Source organism: Amborella trichopoda, chromosome 12 (genome assembly GCF_054954075.1).
Source record: "Amborella trichopoda isolate Santa Cruz 75 chromosome 12, AtrichopodaSantaCruz75HAP2 v2.0, whole genome shotgun sequence".
Lineage (NCBI taxonomy): Eukaryota > Viridiplantae > Streptophyta > Magnoliopsida > Amborellales > Amborellaceae > Amborella > Amborella trichopoda.
In genome coordinates, this window is record NC_142347.1 from 2,036,871 (window position 1) to 2,058,405 (window position 21,535).

The 21,535-nt window shown below is 38.4% G+C and overlaps 2 protein-coding genes across 5 annotated transcripts; one reads left to right on the forward strand and one right to left on the reverse strand.

Annotated features, from left to right (window-relative positions):
• On the forward strand, positions 1-7,287 carry LOC18433765 (tRNA/rRNA methyltransferase (SpoU) family protein). 2 transcript variants are annotated; one of them, XM_006843845.4, is made up of 2 exons: positions 1-1,878; positions 6,983-7,287. In XM_006843845.4, exons 1-2 carry the CDS (start codon positions 163-165, stop codon positions 7,007-7,009), a joined length of 1,743 nt encoding a protein of 580 aa, XP_006843908.2. In that variant the 5' UTR covers positions 1-162; the 3' UTR covers positions 7,010-7,287. The 2 variants fall into 2 exon arrangements, with proteins under 2 accessions (XP_006843908.2, XP_011623134.1); XM_011624832.3 differs by having other exon boundaries at positions 1-1,803.
• Positions 7,288-9,507: 2,220 nt separating this feature from the next.
• LOC18433764 (Nucleotide-diphospho-sugar transferases superfamily protein) lies at positions 9,508-20,272 on the reverse strand. Of its 3 annotated transcripts, none has more exons than XM_088854083.1 (14): positions 19,508-20,272; positions 18,886-18,941; positions 16,960-17,134; positions 16,111-16,212; positions 14,955-15,022; positions 14,557-14,673; positions 14,288-14,365; positions 13,603-13,665; positions 13,399-13,495; positions 11,752-11,830; positions 11,435-11,640; positions 10,791-10,936; positions 10,546-10,668; positions 9,508-10,124 (listed from the first exon to the last, which is right to left on the reverse strand). In XM_088854083.1, the coding sequence occupies exons 6-14, from the start codon at positions 14,659-14,661 to the stop codon at positions 9,975-9,977; spliced, it is 1,047 nt and encodes a 348-aa protein (XP_088710209.1). In that variant the 5' UTR covers positions 14,662-14,673; positions 14,955-15,022; positions 16,111-16,212; positions 16,960-17,134; positions 18,886-18,941; positions 19,508-20,272; the 3' UTR covers positions 9,508-9,974. The 3 variants fall into 3 exon arrangements, with proteins under 3 accessions (XP_088710209.1, XP_006843907.1, XP_088710210.1); XM_006843844.4 differs by having other exon boundaries at positions 14,951-15,022; XM_088854084.1 differs by lacking the exons at positions 14,288-14,365; positions 14,557-14,673; positions 14,955-15,022; ... (2 more) ...; positions 18,886-18,941; positions 19,508-20,272 and adding an exon at positions 13,902-13,959.
• Between the last annotated feature and the right edge of the window lie 1,263 nt (positions 20,273-21,535).

The following is a 21,535-nucleotide window of genomic DNA, read 5'->3' on the forward strand; positions in this document are numbered from 1 at the left end:
ATGTGATTTTGAACAGAGAATTGGAAGACTGGATTCCTCTCTCTAGCCATTTAATCATGGAGGATGGCGTGAGCAAGCTTCTCCCCCTCTACGGTAGCTCTCTTTGATACCTTTCATGAACCCCAGGTGAGAATCAAAGAACCCAACACTGGCATTTCTAAAATGTACTGTAATCTCTCTAAAAGTCACACCTTTCCTCTGATATTTAGGGTTTCGAGAGGACCCAAATCCTCAATTCCTCAAAGAAGCTCCTTTCTTAACATTTCTCGGCTGTTCTCAAATGGATTTTCTTCAAAAACCCTAGAAAAAGTCTCCAGAGCCGAGCCCAGAGAGACCCTTTCATGGATTGAGCATCACGAGAACACTAGAAACCATGAAACAGAAAAACCTATGGTCTGTAAAGCCGGCCATTACTCTTGGAAAGATGCAGAAAATAACTATTTTTCAAAAAATGGTAAGAACCCATCTAAAGACAGTGCTAGAACTAGGTCTAGATTCATAAATAGTGAGGAAAACAAAAAAACTGATTATACGAAACGGGCTAGAATCAATGAAGCAGGAGAGAGAAAAGGAGAAGCTAGTCATAGCTCTTGGGAGGATGCAGCAAACAATTATTTCACGAAAAATGTTGAAGGCCCTGAAACAAAAATGGCTAGAACTAAACCCGGATTCATGGGTAGTAGGAAAAATAGCAGAACTGGTTGTATGAAAAGTGTCAGAACTGAAGAAGAAGAAGATATTGATGAAGAAGAATCGGAAGAAGAAGAAGATGCAGAAGAAGAATATAAAGAAGAAGAAGGAGATGGTGTTGAAAGAGTTGAAGATCCAAGATGGGTTAAAATCAAAGATAGATATAAGAGGACTATAGATAAGGAATGTGGGTTTGAAAGGCTAGAGGTTTCTAGATGGAAGAGAGAGGAAAATTGGGGCAAGAAAATGTGGAAAGAGGTCACCAATTCATCCCCACCAAAGCTAATTGGAGAAGGGGTTTATGGGATAGGCCCGGTCCTTGCCGCAATCTCTGTTGGACGAAGGGATTTCTATACTTTATATGTTCAAGAAGGCTTAGACATCAGTAGTAGTAACAAGAAGAATAAGGATAAAAAGGGAATAGAGAAAGTACTGAAAATTGCAGAGAGAATATCGCTAACAGTGAAAGAAGCTTCAAAGCATGACCTCAACATGATTGTCGACAATAGGCCTCATCAGGGTCTTGTTTTGGATGCCTCTCCATTGGAGATGGTTGGTACAAGAGAAATGGAGCCTGTTTCAATCAATGGGAATAATGGGGTTTTCTGGGTGGCTTTAGATGAGGTTACTGATCCTCAAAACTTGGGGGCTATAATTCGGTCTGCATATTTTTTTGGGGCAGCAGGTGTGGTGCTTTGTGCTAAGAATTCAGCGCCTTTGAGTGGAGTTGTGAGCAAAGCAAGTGCTGGTTCATTGGAAATCATTGAATTAAGGTCTTGCAAGAACATGATGCAATTCCTGACATCTTCAGTAGAAAATGGGTGGCGAGTTCTTGGAGGTTCTCTCTCTAAAAATGCGGTTCCTTTGAATGAGGTTGAAGCAGGTGAACCAACGATTCTGGTTTTGGGTAGTGAGGGAAAAGGGTTGAGACCTTTGGTGGAAAGATCTTGTACACAATTGATTAGAATAGGAGGAAATATTCACAGTGGTGTATTTAACGATGAAGATGAAGGTGATGGAGGAGTGACAATGGAGCAAGCGTGTGGAGAGAGAATGGATCAGGGGGGTTACACCAAAGAACTTCAGTCCTTCCTTGCTGTGGAGAGCTTGAATGTGAGTGTAGCGGCAGGTGTGCTTATGTACCATTTGACTGCTAATTCTAGTCAGGCTTTAGTATCTGACCAGAAGGTATAATATTTCATTTTGGACTGTTTTGTGAGTGCAACAATTTTCAGTTTCTTTGCAATTTTACTTCTTTCTTCAATAGGATTTTCGTCTAACTGATAAATGGATGTTAGATGCATGGGGGAGTTTATTCTCCCTGAAATTCCATGTCACTGTCTCTATCTATGGCAAATTGGTTCTTTTAATTGGGTGAGCAAGACTGTTGTGTCCTTGTTGCCTTGGAGGAAAAACTATGGTGAGGATATGAACATCTCTCTCTCTCGTTTTTATTTTAGTAGTTCACCTTCCATAACTGAAAATTGGCAAGTGATGTAGTCACAGAATGAATGCTTGGTGGTCACTATTAATCATTCATGCCTATTCTTCCATATGGAAACTATTCCTAAACCTCTCCAAGTCTTGAGGTCAGAGAAGGCTAAGACGTTGGGATTCGTAGATGATTATGTTTTGAACTTCCCCTCGTGGTAATCTATATGTGCATTTGTAATTTTTATCATTGTGTATACTGTATGATAAAATATCAATGTGTATACTGTATTTGTAATTTTTATACTGTATGATAAAATATCAATGTATATACTGTATGATAAAATATCAATGTGTAATTTTTATACTGTATGATAAAATATCAATGTGCATACTGTATGATAAAATATCAATGATAAAATATCAATGTGTAATTTTTATCAATGTGTTTACTGTATGATAAAATATCAAATGTGTAATTTTTATCATTGTGTATACTGTATGATAAAATATCATTGTGTATACTGTATGATAAAATATCAAATGAGAGGTTGCAAAGAAACCATATAAGCATGACATGAAATATAAAATAGCTTAGAGTGTAAAGGTAAGAAGTTTGAGTATTAACTCTGTTAAGGACATTCTCAAGAATGTAGAAGCTAAACTAATACATGGTGCTCTTTGTCCATGTCACTTTCTAAAGTCTATCGCTTAGAATAGTAACATTTCAAACTAGAGGCTGCCTAACCTTGGCTAAGTATAAGTATTGGGTCACCCGATCATCCATATCAGATCTATTCTAAGGTTTTATGTCCCCCGTAGCCAGCTGCGGCCCTTTTCCTTTGGCATGTAGCAGTCACAGCTACCCTGTGAGACATTTGGAATTGAGGGTACCTAAGAATGTCGAGGACAAATAGCACTCAGGAAGCTCCTTTTGGACATCGTCAAGGCTAAAGTAATTTTTTGGGCCAAACACTCAAAATGGTTCAAGCTTCAAACTACCACGGATTTGTCCAAAATTGGCAAGCCCTATTGGACTGTATACCCACCCAAATCTCTCGGTCCTTGCTGTGGTGATCCCGGAGCAGGGATACATCAAGATACTTTGATGGTTGCTCCCTCGGCAACCCGCGTCCATTTGGTTTTGGTGGTCTCTTTAGGGATTTTCCTTGGTCTTTCTGATTTCATTCCTGACTTTCTCTCATTCTTTGAGGAATTCCACTCTAGAAGAATCATCCACAAATTCATGAATGCAACTTTTATTGCCCTCACCCCCCAAATTGAAGGTGTTAAAGAACTCAAGACTTCAGACCGATAAGTCTGATCAGCAAGACAACAACTCCAACAAGATCCTCTCCAAAGACCTAGCCTGAAGACTCGGAGAGGTACTCGGATGAGTCTTCTCCCCACATCAGGGGGATTTCATCAAAGATCGCCAAATCCTTGACGGAGCCTTGGCGGCCCATGGATGCATCCACTCTAGACACCTTTCCAAGGTGCCGGTGGATGCATCCACTCATCAATGGTTTTTTTAATGTGTTAACCTTTAATTGAAGAGAAGATAAGTACAAGACCTTGGCAATCCACAAAAGGAAGGATGCTCAAGGAGAAAGCCAAAAAACGGAATCAAAATCCTCTTTTACGAGGTTACAGTGAGTCACAGCAACCTAGAAAAACTGGTCAATCCGACAAAAAGCCAAATAATTATAAACCAAAAGTCCAAAACAAGTGCTAATCAATTGCCATTGCTACTGCTTCTATGGCTAAGACGTCAGCTTCTTGGTTTCCTTCCATCCAAGTATGCATCCACACGACGGATATATTCCTGCAAAGGAATTCAATCTCGTCAAACAAATGTGCTAACTGCCAAGGAGAAGAGGAGGAGGGGAGATTCTGCGCCCAAGAAATAGTATTCTTGGAATCTCCCTCGATGATGAGAGAGTGCAGTTGGAGTGGGAGTGCAAGTTTGAGGCCTTCCAAGAGTGCCAACACTTCAGCCTCCACAGAGTTTGCATGGCCAATGTGTTTGGAAGCAGTTTCCACAGTAGAACCGAGGTGGTCTCTGAGGATTGCTCCAATTCCTGAGGGGCCGGGATTTCCTAGAAAGCAGCCATCAAAGTTGAGTTTGAGCTGTCCCTGGGGTGGAGGTTTCCATCTTGAGGCACACGCAGGCGTGTGCGATGGAATTGAAGGACTGAGCTCCAATCCTGGCTGAAAGCCGAAGAGGAGACTCCTTTGAAGTAATGGTGGTTGGTTGCCCAAAAATAATGGTGGACTTGAGCTTGTTGAAAACTTTGGGCCAAAGTGAGAAATCCCCATGGAAGATTCTGTTGTTACGCTCGATCCAAAGGCCCACAAAGCAGCAGCCACCGTCAATTTCCAAAGGAGGATTCCCTCTTTATTGCAGGGGAAAGGTTGTACCGAAGAAAGAATGGATGTCACCTCTGCCGGTAACACCCCACTGTACATTAAAGAGTCTTAGAATTGCTCCCCAAAGGTTGTAAGCATATGGACAGTGCAGCAGAAGATGGTTATTGGTCTCTTCTACTGAAAGACACATCACGCACTGATTAGGAATTGGGATACCTCTTCTTAGACAAGGAGACTCCCTTTCCCCTTTTCCTCTTTGCCACAGTTGGTGAAGTCCTTAGCAAGTCCATAGCTAGGCTATACCAGCACGGTCTAATTGATGGCTTCAAGATTGGGAATCAAGATTCCACCATATCCCACCTTCAATGTGCCGACGATATCCTACTCTTTTGTGGTGCTACCTACCAACAAGTCGACAACTTGCTCCTGTTCCTCAATTGTTTCGAGCTAGCCGCTGGTTTCAGAGTGAACATGGCCAAATCCAAGATGACTGGGGTGTCATCCGATGGCCAAACAACAAGCAACTTGCCCAATCGTTGGGGTTGTGATGTCAAAACTTTACCTTCCACCTATTTGGGCCCTACCCCTTAGCATTGTTCAGCCCAAGCAGCGGCAATGGAGTCACATCATAGACAAATTCTACAAAAAGCTTTCCCTGTTGGAAGGGGTGATTCGTCTCCTTTGCTAGTAATCAAAGCAACCCTCTCCAATGTCCCCATCTTCAGTGGTGGCACTTCACCACTCAGGACAACCGCCTATGGCAATACATCTTCCGCCATAAATATCGCATCCACCCCTCTGACTGATTGCCATGCAGAGCAGGCAGCCATTCCTTAGGAGCTTGGAGATCTATCCTTCGTAGCCTGACCCTCTTCAAAGAGAACATAGGATTCTGGTCACAGACTGGTAACCGAGTCAAGTTCTAAGACCTCTGGATAGGCAATACCTCTCTGCAGGGGTGGTTCTCTAACCTATTATTCCTCGCCCAAAATTGCGAGGGGCTCAGTCGCTGATGATTTTGACACCTTGGGCTCCTCTAGAATTTGGAACCCCAACTTTAGGAGGCCCCTTGCGGACAATGAGTTAGACGACTGCACTGTCCTCCCACCCTCAAATCTATTTTTCTCCCCACCCAGGTTGGGAGCAACTCTTCCTACCTCACCTTCATTCATCACCTCGAGGACCTGGTTCCCTTTCATTCCCCCTAAAATTCAAGTCTTCTACTAGATTGTCCTAGTTGAAAGGGCATTAACTGTCGACCAGCTCCAGAAAATGGGCGCACCCATTCTGAACAGATGTGTGATGTGTACAACGGGGAAAGAGACGAATGTCCACCTCTTCATTCACTGCAAGGTTTCATTCACTGCAAGGTGGCAAGGGATCTCTATGGGGACCTCCTGCCACTCTGGGTGACCCCGAGGACCGTTCCCGAACTTTTAAGCTCCTTGTATCCCCTCCCTTTGGCGAATTCAGGAATCCTTCTCTGGCGGCAGTCCATAGCTGACATAATGTGGGTTATATGGATTGAGCTGAACAACAGGACGTTCCGAGGAGAATACACCACACTAGACACCTTGAAGAATAGGGTAAAGGAATCTGTCATTTTTTGGGCCAAAAACAAACCAACAATGTATTCAAACACTTCTTCCATATGGACTTTCATCATATCTGGCATACCATGCTGCACCTTAGGCCCACCCGCATCCCTGGTGCCTCCATTTGACGACCTCTCGAACTTGGGCAAGCAAACTTAACTTTAATGGCTGTTCCCTAGTGAACCCAGGCCTCGCTGGGATTGGGGTATTTTTTAGGACCATGAGTGATGGACACTCATCTTCTTTTCAAACTTCATCGGCCACGCAGACTCCAATACTGCTGAGGCCCTGGCCCTCCTAGAAGGCGTCAAGAACTTCAACCCTAGCTGGGGAACGACCTCGGTTGCTGGGTGACTCCAAAAATGTCATTACATGGGCATCAAGCTCCCCGGATTGCCCTTGGAGATCAGCACATCTTTGGCAAGATATTCCACATTTGCAGGGCTATGTACGTCTCGTAGAGGCATACATGGCATGAAGCAAACACAGCTGTAGATGAGCAAGTCAAGTAGACGACCCACCTGGAACCATTTACGCACCGTTTTGAGCTCTTGGTTCCGCTACCTCTTGATGTTTGGGCAATGGATGTATAGCTCTTGTGATTACGTATCTCTTTTGTATAGCACACCCTAAGAGGGTCTTTTATATACTGCACCCGGCCAGTGGGTGGTCATTTTTGGTAACTTGTACACCTTTTTCTTTTAATAGAAAGTTGACCGATTTTCTTTTAAAAAAAAGTGATTTCTCTTTTGGAGGGGATTGAAAGAGTCCCTACGGAGTGGGCTAGGTGTTTGGTTGTCGAGGGTGATTCAAAATGTAATCTTATGGGCGATCGAGGCCTCTGCCTGCCCTTGGTGTCTCCTAAATGTATTTGACCAAAGTTTCAACTTATGCAGGCATATACACATCTCCTTTCATCATAAGGTGTGCGAGGCCAAAAGGAGGAGCCTTTGTGCGAGGCCAAAAGAAGGAGCCTTTTTCGAGCTACCCACACCGAAACCGACCCACTGCTTTGAGCAACTATCCCATATAGCAGACCCCTTTTTGAGCTCTGTTTTAATCCAATGACGCCTATTTTTTTGTTTCCTTCACAGTGTACACTCTCTTTCCTAGATTTTGTTTGCAATTATTGTGAATTGTAAAGAGTCCCCTGTCTGTTTGGACGCCTCATTCCGTCTTTTATTCAGTTTCATACAAGAAATATGCATAGTTAATTATTCTCAAAAAAAAAAAAAAAAAAAAAATTATAGTTACAAAATTGAAGCAGTCTCTTAAGAACATAGAAACCAAGGGATGATACCACCTCACATGTGCGAGGATATAAGGAAAACATAAAGGAAGATCTTCGAAGTTCTTAAGAGCCAGGAGGTACAAAGGTCACAACTCACAAATCCATTTCTGACAAGGTGCATTGATGGAGAGTGAACACCGACTAAAGACCAATAACCTACAAAATTAAAACTGTGGTTGGGATCGGGCACCTGGATTAATCTTTGAGATATTTGGTTTTAATTAAAATAACTTGTTTGGACTTTTGTAGATCGATGTGATAGGAACATTTTGGGACAAATTTGTTTAAACAATGAGACAAATTGAAGATATTCAAATTCGGGTTTCTAAAAGCTCTCAAAATTTGGCTCCTGATTTCTTCTATTTTGCTTTTTGACCCAACATTTTTTTTAGTTTGGTTCGCTATTGGGCTCAAATATAAAACAATTTAAATTGAGATTTGATTGAGAACAAACTAAGAACGGTGGATTAGGGTTTTGGGCTAGAAAATGTGAAATTCAATTTTTAAAACTCTCTCAAATGAAAATTTTCAACCTAACAGCATATATTTGTTATTTGGAATTGTATACCATGAGGCCATTTATTTTTTTGTACTAGATCAATTATTTTTAACCATTGGATGTGAAATCCAAAAAATAAAAGTACGTTACAACATTCGAAAAATTTTGTTTTTGATTTATGCTTAAACAATGGTACATCCTCAATCACCTGTTTTCAAATTCAACAGTCAACAATGATTGTGACAGCTTTATATCAAAAGTAAATTGTCTCATCGTATACATTTCCATACATTTCCCTGTTATTTTAGGATGGATTGATGACCTGGCTTTATTATTGAAGGGGGTCAACTATTGATCCACAAAAAGTTCAATAACATTGTTTTTCCTGTTTATTTTCATTTAAGGAAAAAAAGGGTTATAGGGCCGACTCTCTTGTGCCTGACTCCAAGTAATGTGATCCTCAAGGTTTGAGTCAACACATATGATTCCGAGTTAGCTCGTTGATTTTTAATCTATGTTTCTTGCTTTTTTGTATCTACTCTGATTTTCTTTAGTATTTGACTGCTGCCCTTAACATCAAAGGGTATGGGAGGTGCAGGTCAACTGTTTGAGACCCAAATGCTAGTATGGGACACAACCAATATCAAAACGGCTTAAAGCAATAGTGGGCTCCCAATTTGAAAGAAACATAGATGCTATAGGGAAGGTTTAGAGTGAAACTTTTTAATGTACGAAAATTTGAAAAGCAGAAAAAAAAACAAGATTTTCAAGCCAAATTTGGAAAACAGCTAAAACAACAAAATTTTCAAGCCAAACATTTTTGCTCTGCATCAACTCTCCGTGCATAATACATGCAGCAGATAAACAATATATTTTAGTCAGAGAAATGTCCCTCATGTAGATGCCCATATGAGAGAGAGAGAATGTGTGTGTGTGTTTTGAGTACAGGTGAACTGCCAATGCATTACAGAAAGGTACATTGCTCTATAGTCCAACCCAAGAGCACCTCTTCGAAGTAGCAAAAGGCAATTTGAGTAGGATGTAGTTACATAAGATGCCCACCTTAAACAATCAAAATAAGGTGCACTTATAAATTCTGCTGGAAGATGTAGTTCAGTTCCAAAAGTTCTTACGACTTGAAAATCTATTTCCACCTCTATGAAATTTAAAGCTACCAAAATGATACAGATCAGATCTATAAACAGTTGAAAATCTTGAAAATGAATAGTCTAGATATTATTTACAAGATGCACCGTCTTTAAAACTTGAAATCCTTTTTTTTATATATATCCATACATTTCAAGGTGGATTATATATCTCAAGGTCGAGATGATCAATTAGAAAGTTTACAAGCATCAAAACAACTTTTTCCAATAGATTTTTATGGTTCACATTACGTGCCCGGTAGATGGTCGGCACCTTCTCATATAAGCAATTTCCATCTAAGAACTGCAACCTAAGAACTAAAGAAAACTACAGTCCTTGGGTCAACAACTGTCCCATTGAAATGGACGTTGGGTAAGAGAACTCCAAGTACTTGACTTTAAGGGCTAAAATGATGTTACCATGCTCTCATATACATCGTAAAGAAACTAAAGAGAGTAAAAACAATATTAAGTTGAGGCGCAGAGTGAAACATCATCAAAGATTCTCTTCTTGTTTCCAATGAATGTCAATATTGTTACAAGCAAAATGAAACCACAAATTCAACACTCTCAGCCTGTTCAAACTCAATCATGACTGATCAACAAAAAAAATAATAATTCAACACTACAAGGCTATAGAAACTCAATCATGTTACAACCAATGTAGCCCCAAATAAATGAAGGGAAAAAAATGCAGCGATGGAGAGGGAGAGAAGAGGAATGGAACCAAAGTCTGAAAAGAATGGATGTTCAAATTACCAGTGTACAATGGCAACAGCCTCTTCTCTTGCTCTATGTCCAAAACATATTGTTGCCACACCATAGGAGAGGATAGAAAAGTTGGTATCAACAAGAATGCTTCGAATACCAATCATGGGAGAGCCTTGTTTTAATCACATCTCTTTAAAGCTTTTAAGAATGTCGCATGCAAGCCAGCATGGGAAGTTTCTGAGCTACCCATCAAACTTTTTGGGTTGATGCCACTGAGCAAAAGTTCTCTTCAACAAGCCCAGGAAAGAGCCTTTGGAAAGGAAACTCCTCCTACCATGTTGATGGTGTCTAGCCCCTGTATCTGTGCCCCTTGTTCCGCTATGCCTTTCAATCTGAGGAAAACATAGGCTTAAGCTTTTACTAAGAGCATAATAAGAGCAGAGTATAAATATCTACTCACGAACGCATCCGCTGTCTTGTGCATGTGATCAGGTTTATTGGGCATCTCTCTCTCTCTCTACACACAAGTATGAGTGCACTGTGTCTATGCAGCCATCTATGAATTCCTCCATTAAACATAAAGGACGCTCTAGGAGTTTCCTGATGGAATTCTCTTGCCTTAGAGCCTCTTTATAATGTGTGTGGGTGAGAGAGAGAGAGAGAGAGAGAAAGTGAGAGCTTGCTCACTAACACAAACCAAGCATCTCATCATGGACCAAAGGTTATAAGTACATCTCCTGATAGCAGAAAATAAACCTCAAGTTCTCTTCATACCACTCAAGAAATAAAGATACCAAAGCCTCAAATTCATACCTTGTGGATCTTTCCATCTCGAAGGTGATATCTAACACCTGACCAATTGATATGTTGTGTGAAGAGCGAGCGTATGGCCGAGATAGGATACAGGAAATTGTCAACGAGCATTGCAATAAACACCTGCCCAAACCAAATTAGTCAGCTCAGGATGTACCAGTTTAGAGAGAGAGAAAGAGAGAGAGATTATGATGATTTATAGAGAAACAATATTTCAAGGAGATTAGAAAGGTGAATGTACTAACAAGACCCCAGTTGTATGAATCCAGCAAAACTGGTGGCTCCTCTGGTGATAACAGATTGCATAATTCGATCTCTACCTTTGTCAGATTCCACATGGAAATGAGTTCCATGATTGTGCATGTAGCCAAGAAGCCTACAAACCGCAAACCTGTATGAAGAATAGATGCACATCAATAATTAGTTACTGCAAGGATGTATAAACATGGCCACACAACAGTGAGACAGTTTCATTATTTACTGATAACTCTCTCACTTATGTTCTCATGAAGGAGCTAATGCCTTTCAATGACTGCAAGTATGTATAAACATGGCCACAGACAGTGAGACAGTGTCATTATTTACTGATAACTATCTCACTTGTGTTCTCATGAAGGAGCTAATGCCTTTCAATGACCTCTCTCTCTCTCTCTCTCTCTCTCTCTCTATATATATATATATATATATATATATATATATATATATATATATATATATATATATATATATCTGTATGTCGGGGGTTGGGGTTCAGGCACTAGTAGGTGGGTCATTGACAAATGTGCATGTACACCAGAAGACGGAGGTTTTTTCAATTTGGCATATCTCGCGGCACATTACACCAAAGCTATAGCGACTAAATAAAAACTTCAACAAACTCCATTCATACCATGGTCACATGTCTGTTGGTCTGGATAGTCCCCAAATCTTGCTCTGAGTGCAACTGCGATGTGAACCAATGCCATGACATATGGTGCAACAAATCCCCAGGACAAATAGCAGTGAGAAGAGAACAAAGCACGATTCATCCACCAGTTAACCTTAGATATGTAGGACTCGAGGACAAATGTCTGTTTCCTTAAGTAGTTCCAATACCTACATGATAGCAAAAACATTACAAGTTGAGGAATTAGGCGCAACAAAGAGCATTGAGTATCAGAGAAGGGAACTGTAAATAGATTGAAGCCTGAAAGAGAAGGTCCTCACTTTAAAAAGCTGAGATTGGTTGCCAGAGGGTGAGGGAAAACAGCAACAGGGGGAGAAGTTATAAGCCTCTTATTTGCACCTGCATAAGAGATTTCACAAAGATTAAGCCTTTAATTATTGAACAGACTAAAGTTATTCGACTCTGGAAACTAACTTTGCAAACTCTTGTTGCATTACATGAATGAACCTCCAGAATCTGTCCGCAAGATTTGAATAAATCATTATCCTGATATTGGCATAAGTGTCCCCCCTCTCCATACATACTTGTACATTAAGAATGTATACCGTGCATGCAGATGCATGCGCACAAACAATTTGGTTTTCCAACCGTCTCAATGAAAGCAAATGTAATATGCGTGTCCCTCATTTTTAGTTAAATTTAATCCAACATAGTTTTGTCAATATACCCTTTTTTCTTAAGACGATAAAGAAAAGTTACCATCAATGCCCAACATTCGACAAATCAATGACATGCAATGCATGTGATAGATTTTCATGGCTAAGAGTCGGCCCTTATTTCACAGCATATATGGCATCACTATCCCTGGAAAATGATGCAAATTGCAAAACAACCCACTTAAAATTACCAACAATAAAGGGCAATGGGTATTTCGTGTCTAATATGAGTGGCGATGGGATCACCAGCAGACCTCCATCCCAAACAAAAAAAGAAAAAGAAAAGACAATAAATTTTTTTATAAATAAATTTTGAAACTAAACCAGAAAAGTATTTTTCACAAAATATACTTCAAGAAAAACAATAAGAACATTTTATTTGTCAGCATAATTTTCTAAATCTCTCTCATTTCTTGGAGATTTTAACTAAAATTTTCTTTTTAAGTTTTATTTGTTTTAAAACAATCTGACCAGTCAAGATCACTAGATGCATGGTTCGAATTGAAACAGACATCACCAATTTGACAACCTGCTTGATCTGGATTAATATACTTATTTGTAAACTACTGTCATCATTTGGAATGCATCAGCTTGTGTATTGCCCCATAATCAACTAGAGTCTAATTTCTCACTAATTTCTCATGTACAACAAAGACACACACAAGCATGAACATGATTGCATAGCCTACATAGCAACAATCCAGCTACTATAAGACCAACAAATTATTAGAAGTATTAGGATGAACACTTGCATAGATCATGCAAGTGGTCTAAAAACTTGAAATATAAAAATAGTAATTGGAACTGTCATTTTTATTAAATGACTAATCCAATTCCATATCAATGTTTAAAAGTATCAAATAAGAAAAGTGACTAAGAGTAAAGTTGTCATTCTAGGAAAAATCGATGTGCCAAGGCAAGCTTTAATATTTCATGTAGGTGTCGAATGTAACATACTGATATTCCCCTTTTTATAACCAATACTTACTTTATGGTCTAACATCTAAGTAAATCACTTGCAATTTCGTGCCAATTCCATTTTTGATACTTAAAGCACATCTAAAACATCACCAAAAATTGATACCATAGCCATGTCCCAATCTGATCACAATGGTGAATATTTTTCTAGGAGATGAAGTGCTTAGACTTCTCATTCAAGATTAATCATAGGGATGCCAACTAGTGAAAATTTGCCACCATATAAATATTGAATACTAACATTATTTAAAGAGAAAAGAAATGAAGAAATACCTGCAACAGCAGCAAGTGTCATATCATCAGAATATCCACCATATCTAAGTCCAGAAACCATTCCATATCGGTCATTTCTGAAATCATCGGCATGCATCTGTCCACAAGTAAAGAAACACAAGACAAGTATCAAAGAATATCAAGTTATCAACTTATGCCGATCCATTGTAATTATGACATTCAAAGAGAACGAAGAGAATATACCATCATACAACCACCCCACAAGAAAAACGTCTTCCCACCAGTAGCAAATCCCATTGAACAAGGCTGAAACAACATCCCTTGAATTAGAACAAGATTATGGAAATTACAGAATCATTTTTTCTCACCAGAAGAATACATAGTTCATGCAATTCAGCAGACCTTGTTCTGATGAATAACTTGCATTTGAACGCAAAAGGGGTAAAAGTATGAAAATTATGAATGGACTGCAATACTATTCTCAAAAAAGAGGATGGTGCACTAAACAAAGAAAAACACCAAGAATACGAGAAGACACCTACAGCCATGACATCTGCAAATAACATAAAGCCTGTCTTCCTTATGCTAGTAATTGGGTGACACACTCTACATAGCAAGCAAAAGAACGTCACCCCAACAAATCACTGATAAAGAAATGGCGCAAACCTGTGACAAAACATTAGAAAATTTCTGGGCCACGCTATACATTCATAATAGACGAGTATATTGTAGAACAAGACTATGAGAAAGAAGAAATTTTTTTGGTGATGTTTGGTTGTGGTGGTTGGGTTGTGAGGGGCAGGGGCAGGGGGAGGAGTTGGGGGTTGAGAAAATGACAACAGCAAGTTTGTCATCTCAGAAGTGCAATAAACAAGGAGCAGGTAAAATACAACAAAAGACGATTCAAAAGTTACAGATTGTATCATACCATGTGGTATTCATAAATACAGTAGCTCCCTAAACTCCCAGAAGGCAAATCAAGAGGATATCCGGTTTGAATAAATATCTGCAAGACATGCAATTTTCAGCTACTTTGAGATAGTCTGAAAGCCATTGCCCACATATTTTAAACTTAAGCCAGAAAAATTCAAAATATAACATAAAGGTTCTAAGAAACTAAAACACAATGCATATTAGTTCCAAAGGTAGACCAAGTTTGAAATTTGAAACAGAACAAACTGAAATAGTTATACAGACCTTAGGATTCTTCTCCATCTCAGCAGTAAGGGCAACAATAGATCCAGGATGGAGTCTGACATCATCATCTAGGAAGAGGACATATTTACTATCCTTGTGCATCATCTCCACACCGGCCTGTACAGAGAATCATGACTCAAAACTTTAGTTCTGGTTTACAAATGCATGCATCTTTGCGAGTAGCAATGGCATACAGAAGCATTTGCATTTCCAAATGATATTCAATAATGGAGTGACAAAATAGAGTAGAAGATATGAAATAAATATTTATTTCCTTAGTCCCCACACTATATAACAGATATAGTTTCCCATTCCCGAGATGAACAACATTTGAAAAGCGAAAAATGAATGTATGGCATTCACAATTCTAGCTTTGGGGATAAGTTTTGAATACCAACTGATTGTGAATTTTTTGACTGCAGGTTGTTGACAATCCAGCAACAATGACTTTGGCATCAACAGTGCCCTGAAAGCAACCAACAATAATTAGATCACAACAGAATGAGGAAAGAAATTCATTAACAGCATACACTTAACACCTCAACCTGAAAACATGCAAAGCAACAAGCAGATCATCACTCATTTAAATAGGGTACTTCTTATGCACAAACTCAAATGTTTCATCAACACTCAACATATCAAAATTGACTAGCGATGTAGAATGAATCAAACAGCAACTCAAATTGAGTCTTACTGTAACTGATGCACCGAACAGACATAACTATTACACCTGGTTCCAAACTTTGAAACTTACAAAGGGCCAAGGGACCATTATGGACACATTAGTATTTGCGGATTCAAATCTACCACCTTCAAATATCAAATATCACATAGAATGCACATGAGAAACTTCAAAGGCCCTAGGCACATGTTTGAAAAAAGTGTATCTAAGAGGTTTGGGAAGACATTCACAAATATCTCTATGGTCTAGGAAGATTCCAAACTCCATGCTTAAAAAATTTTCTATTCAAATTTATCAATTAAATAAAAGGGAGGAATTGCAAGAAGTTCTCGCCAGACATGGATTGAGGCCCTCAATGCCGAAACATCTAGCACCCCTAATCATGCGGGATCTATCTACTTTATGGGGACGTTTCACATTCCCCTATGTACCAGCCGAAGCCTCTCTACCTGATCAGCAACCCTCTTTTCTATAATGCATTTTTTAATTGCAAACATGTATACCCAGGTCCATGTTTAAAAACTTATTGTCCCGTATATAGATTTTGCAAATGACTCCTGTTTTTGTTCCTAGGTAACATAATCTGGAAGCACCACATAGAAACTACTCTTCAGCTTCATTTAGGTATATGCAAAGTGTTTATACGAGTTTTCTATGTTCTACCATTCCAAAAAAAAGTTTAGACTACTTAACTATGACAAGACCAATTCAAACTGTCATGAAGACACCCCCACATAAGCAGTTTAAGTAAAAGAAGCTAACCCCTGCTTCCTAGTAACCTGTCAATCTTCCTTTAAATATGAGGGACGATATGTCATCTTCATATGCACATATTATCACCAAACTGTCATTACAGTGGCAAAATGGTGTACCTTGAAGTCCAAAATCAATTGGGATGCAGCATGGTAAGCTGGATCATCCCTGCTTTCAACTACAAAAAGAAACTCCAAAGGTCCACCATAGAGAGAAGTAATCTGCATGATAAAGTTCACAAAGAAGATGAGGAAAACGTGCAGCTCTGTTATAATAAGCTGCCCCAACGATCCAAAAGAAATCCACACAATGTACATAATATTAGATTCATAAACAAGATCATAACATACTACATCCAATAAAGGTAGTGCGGCCATGAAACTACAAAGTTACATGATACAAATTAATTTATATCATGTAGATTTGGAACCCAAGACTGCGTACTCAATTAAGGTCAAAGACAAAAATCAAACAGTGAGTTGACTAGGTATTTTTAAATATTATAAAAATAAGGAAATAGCTTTAACATTTCTATAGATAAAATGATAATGGATTAGCCTAAATCTTAGTAGCAAAAAACATAGAAAGGCAGACATATACCAGTCAAGAAAAAGGAAGAATGGGCAATAGCAAGCAGAGTGATGGAATCTTTCAGAAAATGAAAAATTGTGAAAAAGAGGTTTGAGTTGGACAAAATCCATGTATCTTTTCCAAAGCATGATCATTACTTAAAATATACAGTGATGACCAGAATACATTGGATTATAGGATACTTTCCACACTTTTTAAAGCATGGTATTGCATAGATAGATAGACAGACAGATAGATAAATAGAACCATGTTTATACTTCCTAAGAACAAGCCTTAGCATGCGCACACACGTACATGCACACGTGTACACACACGCATGTACATACACACATAAACGTATGCATATACGCAGAACACAGTTGGCAGTGACTTCTCACCTGACTTCTCCAATTCCGCAAGTTATGTTCTCCAAACCCCTTCAAAGGCATAACAACAGACACCTTTGGCAAGTTGACTTGAGCACTATGCTCAAGGTTAGAGATATCTGTGGTGAGAAATGCAAAATGGTTACCACCTTTGATTGCATTTTTTATCCGTCGGATTTCTCGATTCCTGAAAGACAAAATATGCATTCATAAAACTTCTTATTCAAGCTTTATAAGGACTTAAAAAAATGCAAAGAATCTAATATAGGCAATTGTTGGACAAACCGAACACAGGATAATGGCCACCATGTCCCACTGAACCCCTTGTAGCCATGTTTGGGGTGTCTGACATGGTATATTTGGATGGCCATGACAGGTTGGATGTCTCCAACAAGCTCTATAAGTATTGTTTTATTATAATTGGAAGGTACAAATCTGATGCATTCGAAGCATTATTTTCTTTTATAGAAATATTTGAAGTACTAGTTAAACAATAGCAGTGGTTTACTTAAAAGTTTGTCTTAAACAAATAAAAGCAATGTTTGAAACTACAGATTTGAGGCCCAAGTTCCATCATAGAAACAACCAAGTCCGAAGCCAAGTTTTAGGTCACCTTGGCCAATTTTTGACAAAAAATAACCAAAGGAAACCTGGTATTGGGAGACAAACCAAAATTTTGGGCTTCTCCCTCAGGAATCGCCAGGGTCCGATCATGCCCGACTTGGGTGATTGCCAAGAATAAGAAGTAGCCAGACAGTCCAATACATTAAAAGTTGAGCACTTCTGTTTCTTTAAAAATCTACATCCCAAGTTGGGAGACTCTAACTTCAGTATCAAATCCGTAAAATCATGCAAATATCCCAAAACATTCCCTCTGACCCTCCCTCAGGAAAGAGGAGGAGAGAGCAAATGAATGGAAGAGAGAACAAACAAGTCAATGAAGGACTTTGTAATACCTCTTTATAACAGTAATAGAGTACAAAAAAAAAGCGAGAACAACAAGTCAAAGAAAGAATTCTCCACATCAACTTGGAGGGAAACTCAAAAAGAGAGGAGGATTTTCCATATATCTCAGGTAAAGGAATATGTATTGCATGGGTTGAAGTTTAGTTTAAATCACAAGGCGATGTCAGAGTTACAATTTGTGATAAGAAAGGCAGAATTTTTCGTTTTCTAGCTGATTTTTAAACACTTTTAGTTCTTTTTCTTTTTCACAGTTTCCTTTATTTTCTTCACCAGAAGAAGGTAGCAGGATTCACTACTGCAGAGGGTTATGCTGGGTTTGGGTGATGCTCTAGATGACTTCAAGAGAAAGAAGACGACGGGGACTTTGGCCTATGTATGTACCAACTCCAAAGTTCCTTGAGATTTTCTTTGGTTTCTTTTCCTACCCTCCATCAGTATAAAAGAGGTATAACCACAACTCTTGCCTGTGAAGTAATACTTTTTCTTAGGTTTGTTTTTTTTTGTGTGTGAAAAGGAATCTTTCTCAGGTTCTACTGTGGACAAATCATCACAATGCCGAGATACGTCGCCACAACAATTTTTCCAGACACCCATTCCAGGGGCTCCTGCTTGGTCCAATTTCATAGACTTCAAGTGTTCGCTAAAGTTTGATTTCTCAAATGTTGGCGTATCTGGAATTAGTTCAGCTCTTCTGTGCCATGCTCGATAAAATTCAATATCCTTATAATTGTGCAAAATTAGTTTCCAGAGTATGCCAATCACTTATCAGTTTAAGTCCTACAAACAAGCACCAATGACATAACTATTAGGATCTTGTGTTGGTCATGTTCAAAAAACTGTGAGGATGATGATGACCAAACAGGATGGTACAGTCAATTACTAAAACATCAAATCTTCTTACTTAAAGATGAGAGAACTGGAGAGAATCAGCAGCTCCTCAAATAACTACAACCAAATATAAAGAGCAAATACCTGACATACGCAGCAAACACCCAACCCAGTGCAAGGACTAGACAGATCAGGCATCCCTGAAGTTAAAAAGATGAACAAATCAATAATTGAAGGAGGAAATTTCACATTTTGGTCTCATGAAAACCGCAAATTAAGCATCATAAGGCAAACAAATATCAAGCTAAGGCGCAATAATATAAATTTATCAAGAAAATGTTGCACTAAAAATAAAAACCAAAAAGCATCACATCCACGAAACCCCTAACCCAAAAAAATTAAAAATGTAAAAAGCAGAGACTGAACAGGCAAAACACATGAAATCCCCAATTCAAGCATTAAAAATCCATAAAGAATAGACTTTTAAAAAAAATAGAGAGAGAAAGTGAGAGAGAGAGAGAGAGTTCAGACAGCCTCATGAGAGGCTAACTCAAACATTAACTCGAGCCCAGGGTTTACATATAAACTAACATCAAAACAACATGTTAAATAAAATTCCATGCAAAACCAGATTCCTAGAAAACACAAAAAAAGCATTTGATACATAATGCCTTGAAAAAACAGAATCCAAATACAAAAGAATAAAATAAGAAATAAAAAAAGGAGCAAGAAAAGCAAAAACTTTCGAAATGAACAGATCAAGTACCTGGATCTGAATGAAGATGGCAATTCCACTGCAACAGGCCTTGCCCGCAAAAGCCAACACGGAATCTAGGGTTTCAATAGAAAGCATTTTCAAATACCTAATTCTCACAAAATAAGCCGATCCCTTCAGATTTAGCCCTAGAATACCCCTCAAACCTTCATTTAGAGGAAATATTTCCCCAAATGAAATGAATACAATCAAAACCCTAGAAAGGAAGAAACAGAGCAAAATGCGACATACTTCAACGCCTATACAATGCTGAAGCCTCCATCAACAGGAAAAGAGAGAAATCAACTTCTACTAAAGGAAAAATGTGCAAGAAGCCCTAGAAACCAAGAATTAGGGCAAACGCCACTGGATTTCGCCCCACAATCCCCTCAAAACTCCATTAACAATCAAAAGGGAGGAAATTATTGCCAAAAATATGAAATAAACGCAGAGACCAAAGGAAGATAGAACGGATTTAGCGCTGAAGAGCTGCTCTGACCACCATTAACGGGAGAAATCAAGAGATAAAAGTATTGCCCAAAAAAAGGGAGGAAATAAATTTCGAATTTTACAGTGGAGAAGGAGCTGGCGCACGTGTGGAGAGAGCAGCGGAGGCCACAAATTGCGCTTCTCAGGCGGGAAAGGAAGGGTTGTTTGTAGGGTTTTAGAGAGATGGGCCCCCACTCTAGAAGAGGCCACGTGTCTGAAATTGATTGGCTGGCATGGGACCCGCAAGTGTTCTGGATTTTAGACTATGCATCCTTTACTTCAACTCCCTCGGTAAGGTGACCATTTGGGAAGATTTATTGAAGGAAAAAGTTTAGGGTGCGGTTTCTATAGGTTGCGATCTTAAACAATCCAATTAAGGCGTATCTCCAAATTTTATCACAATATGTAATTTTATTGAAATTTTTTTTTAAGATTATTTCAAAATCTATTTATATATCAACATTTTAACCACAAAAAATGATTAAAATCAAGTAGATCTATAAATACATGAAAATCTTGAAAATGAACAGTCTAGATAATATATAGCAAGGTGCACTATTTTTGGGACACAAAGTCTTTTTTTTTATATATATATTCTTACATATCAATGTCGAGATGATCAATTAGAGGTTTTTTAACATTAAAACAACCTTTTCCAATGGGTTTTTGAGGTTAAAATGTAGAACTAAAGATGCACCTCAAAAACTCATTGGAAAAAGGTTGCTTTAATGTTTAAAAAACCCTCCAGTTGATCATCTCGACATCGAGATGTATGTATAAGAAAAAAAAAAAAAGAGTAATAGAAACAGTACATCTTACAACATGTTATCTAGACCATCCATTTTCAATATTTTCGTATGTTTATAGATCTTTTAATTTTAACCATTTTTGGAGTTTAAAATTCTATAAATAGATATGAAAATAGATTTTTAGATAATCTTAAGAATTATTTATACCTAAATTACTTATTATGATAAAATTTGGAGGTGTGCTTTAATTGGATTGTTTAAGGTTGTGACCTTATATAAACCACACTTAATTCAAAATTTTAGGAACTACTTAAAAACTATTGGACGACTGTTTTTAAAAAAGTGAAATTTCAATTTCCCAACACTTAAAGCCCACTATCTAAGAATTAAATGGTCTTTATTCAAATTCGAGACATTCTTATTTTTAGGTGCAGAGAGGGTATAATTAGCTTCTTTTTTTTTTTTTTTGTTTAAGGTTCATCTATGGGTTGAATAGTTAACATCCTCAAATTTTATGATTGTAGATTAATTTTAAATAGATTTCACGTGATGGAGTACATGGACATTCTACTCTCGCAGAAGTAGAGTATCTTTTGGCTTTGGAATTTGGGCAAGTATGCCTTTTTGGCGAATAATGATCAAGTCAGAGTCACTAATCCGAAGAATAAATATCGCATTGTTTTGTGATATTTTGTTATTTCCACCACAAACACGAGTCGGGTGAATTGCATTGGTACTTTACTTTGTGTGTCATGCAACTGCTTGGGATCGAGTGTACAAATTTTGGTCTACCATTTTGTTC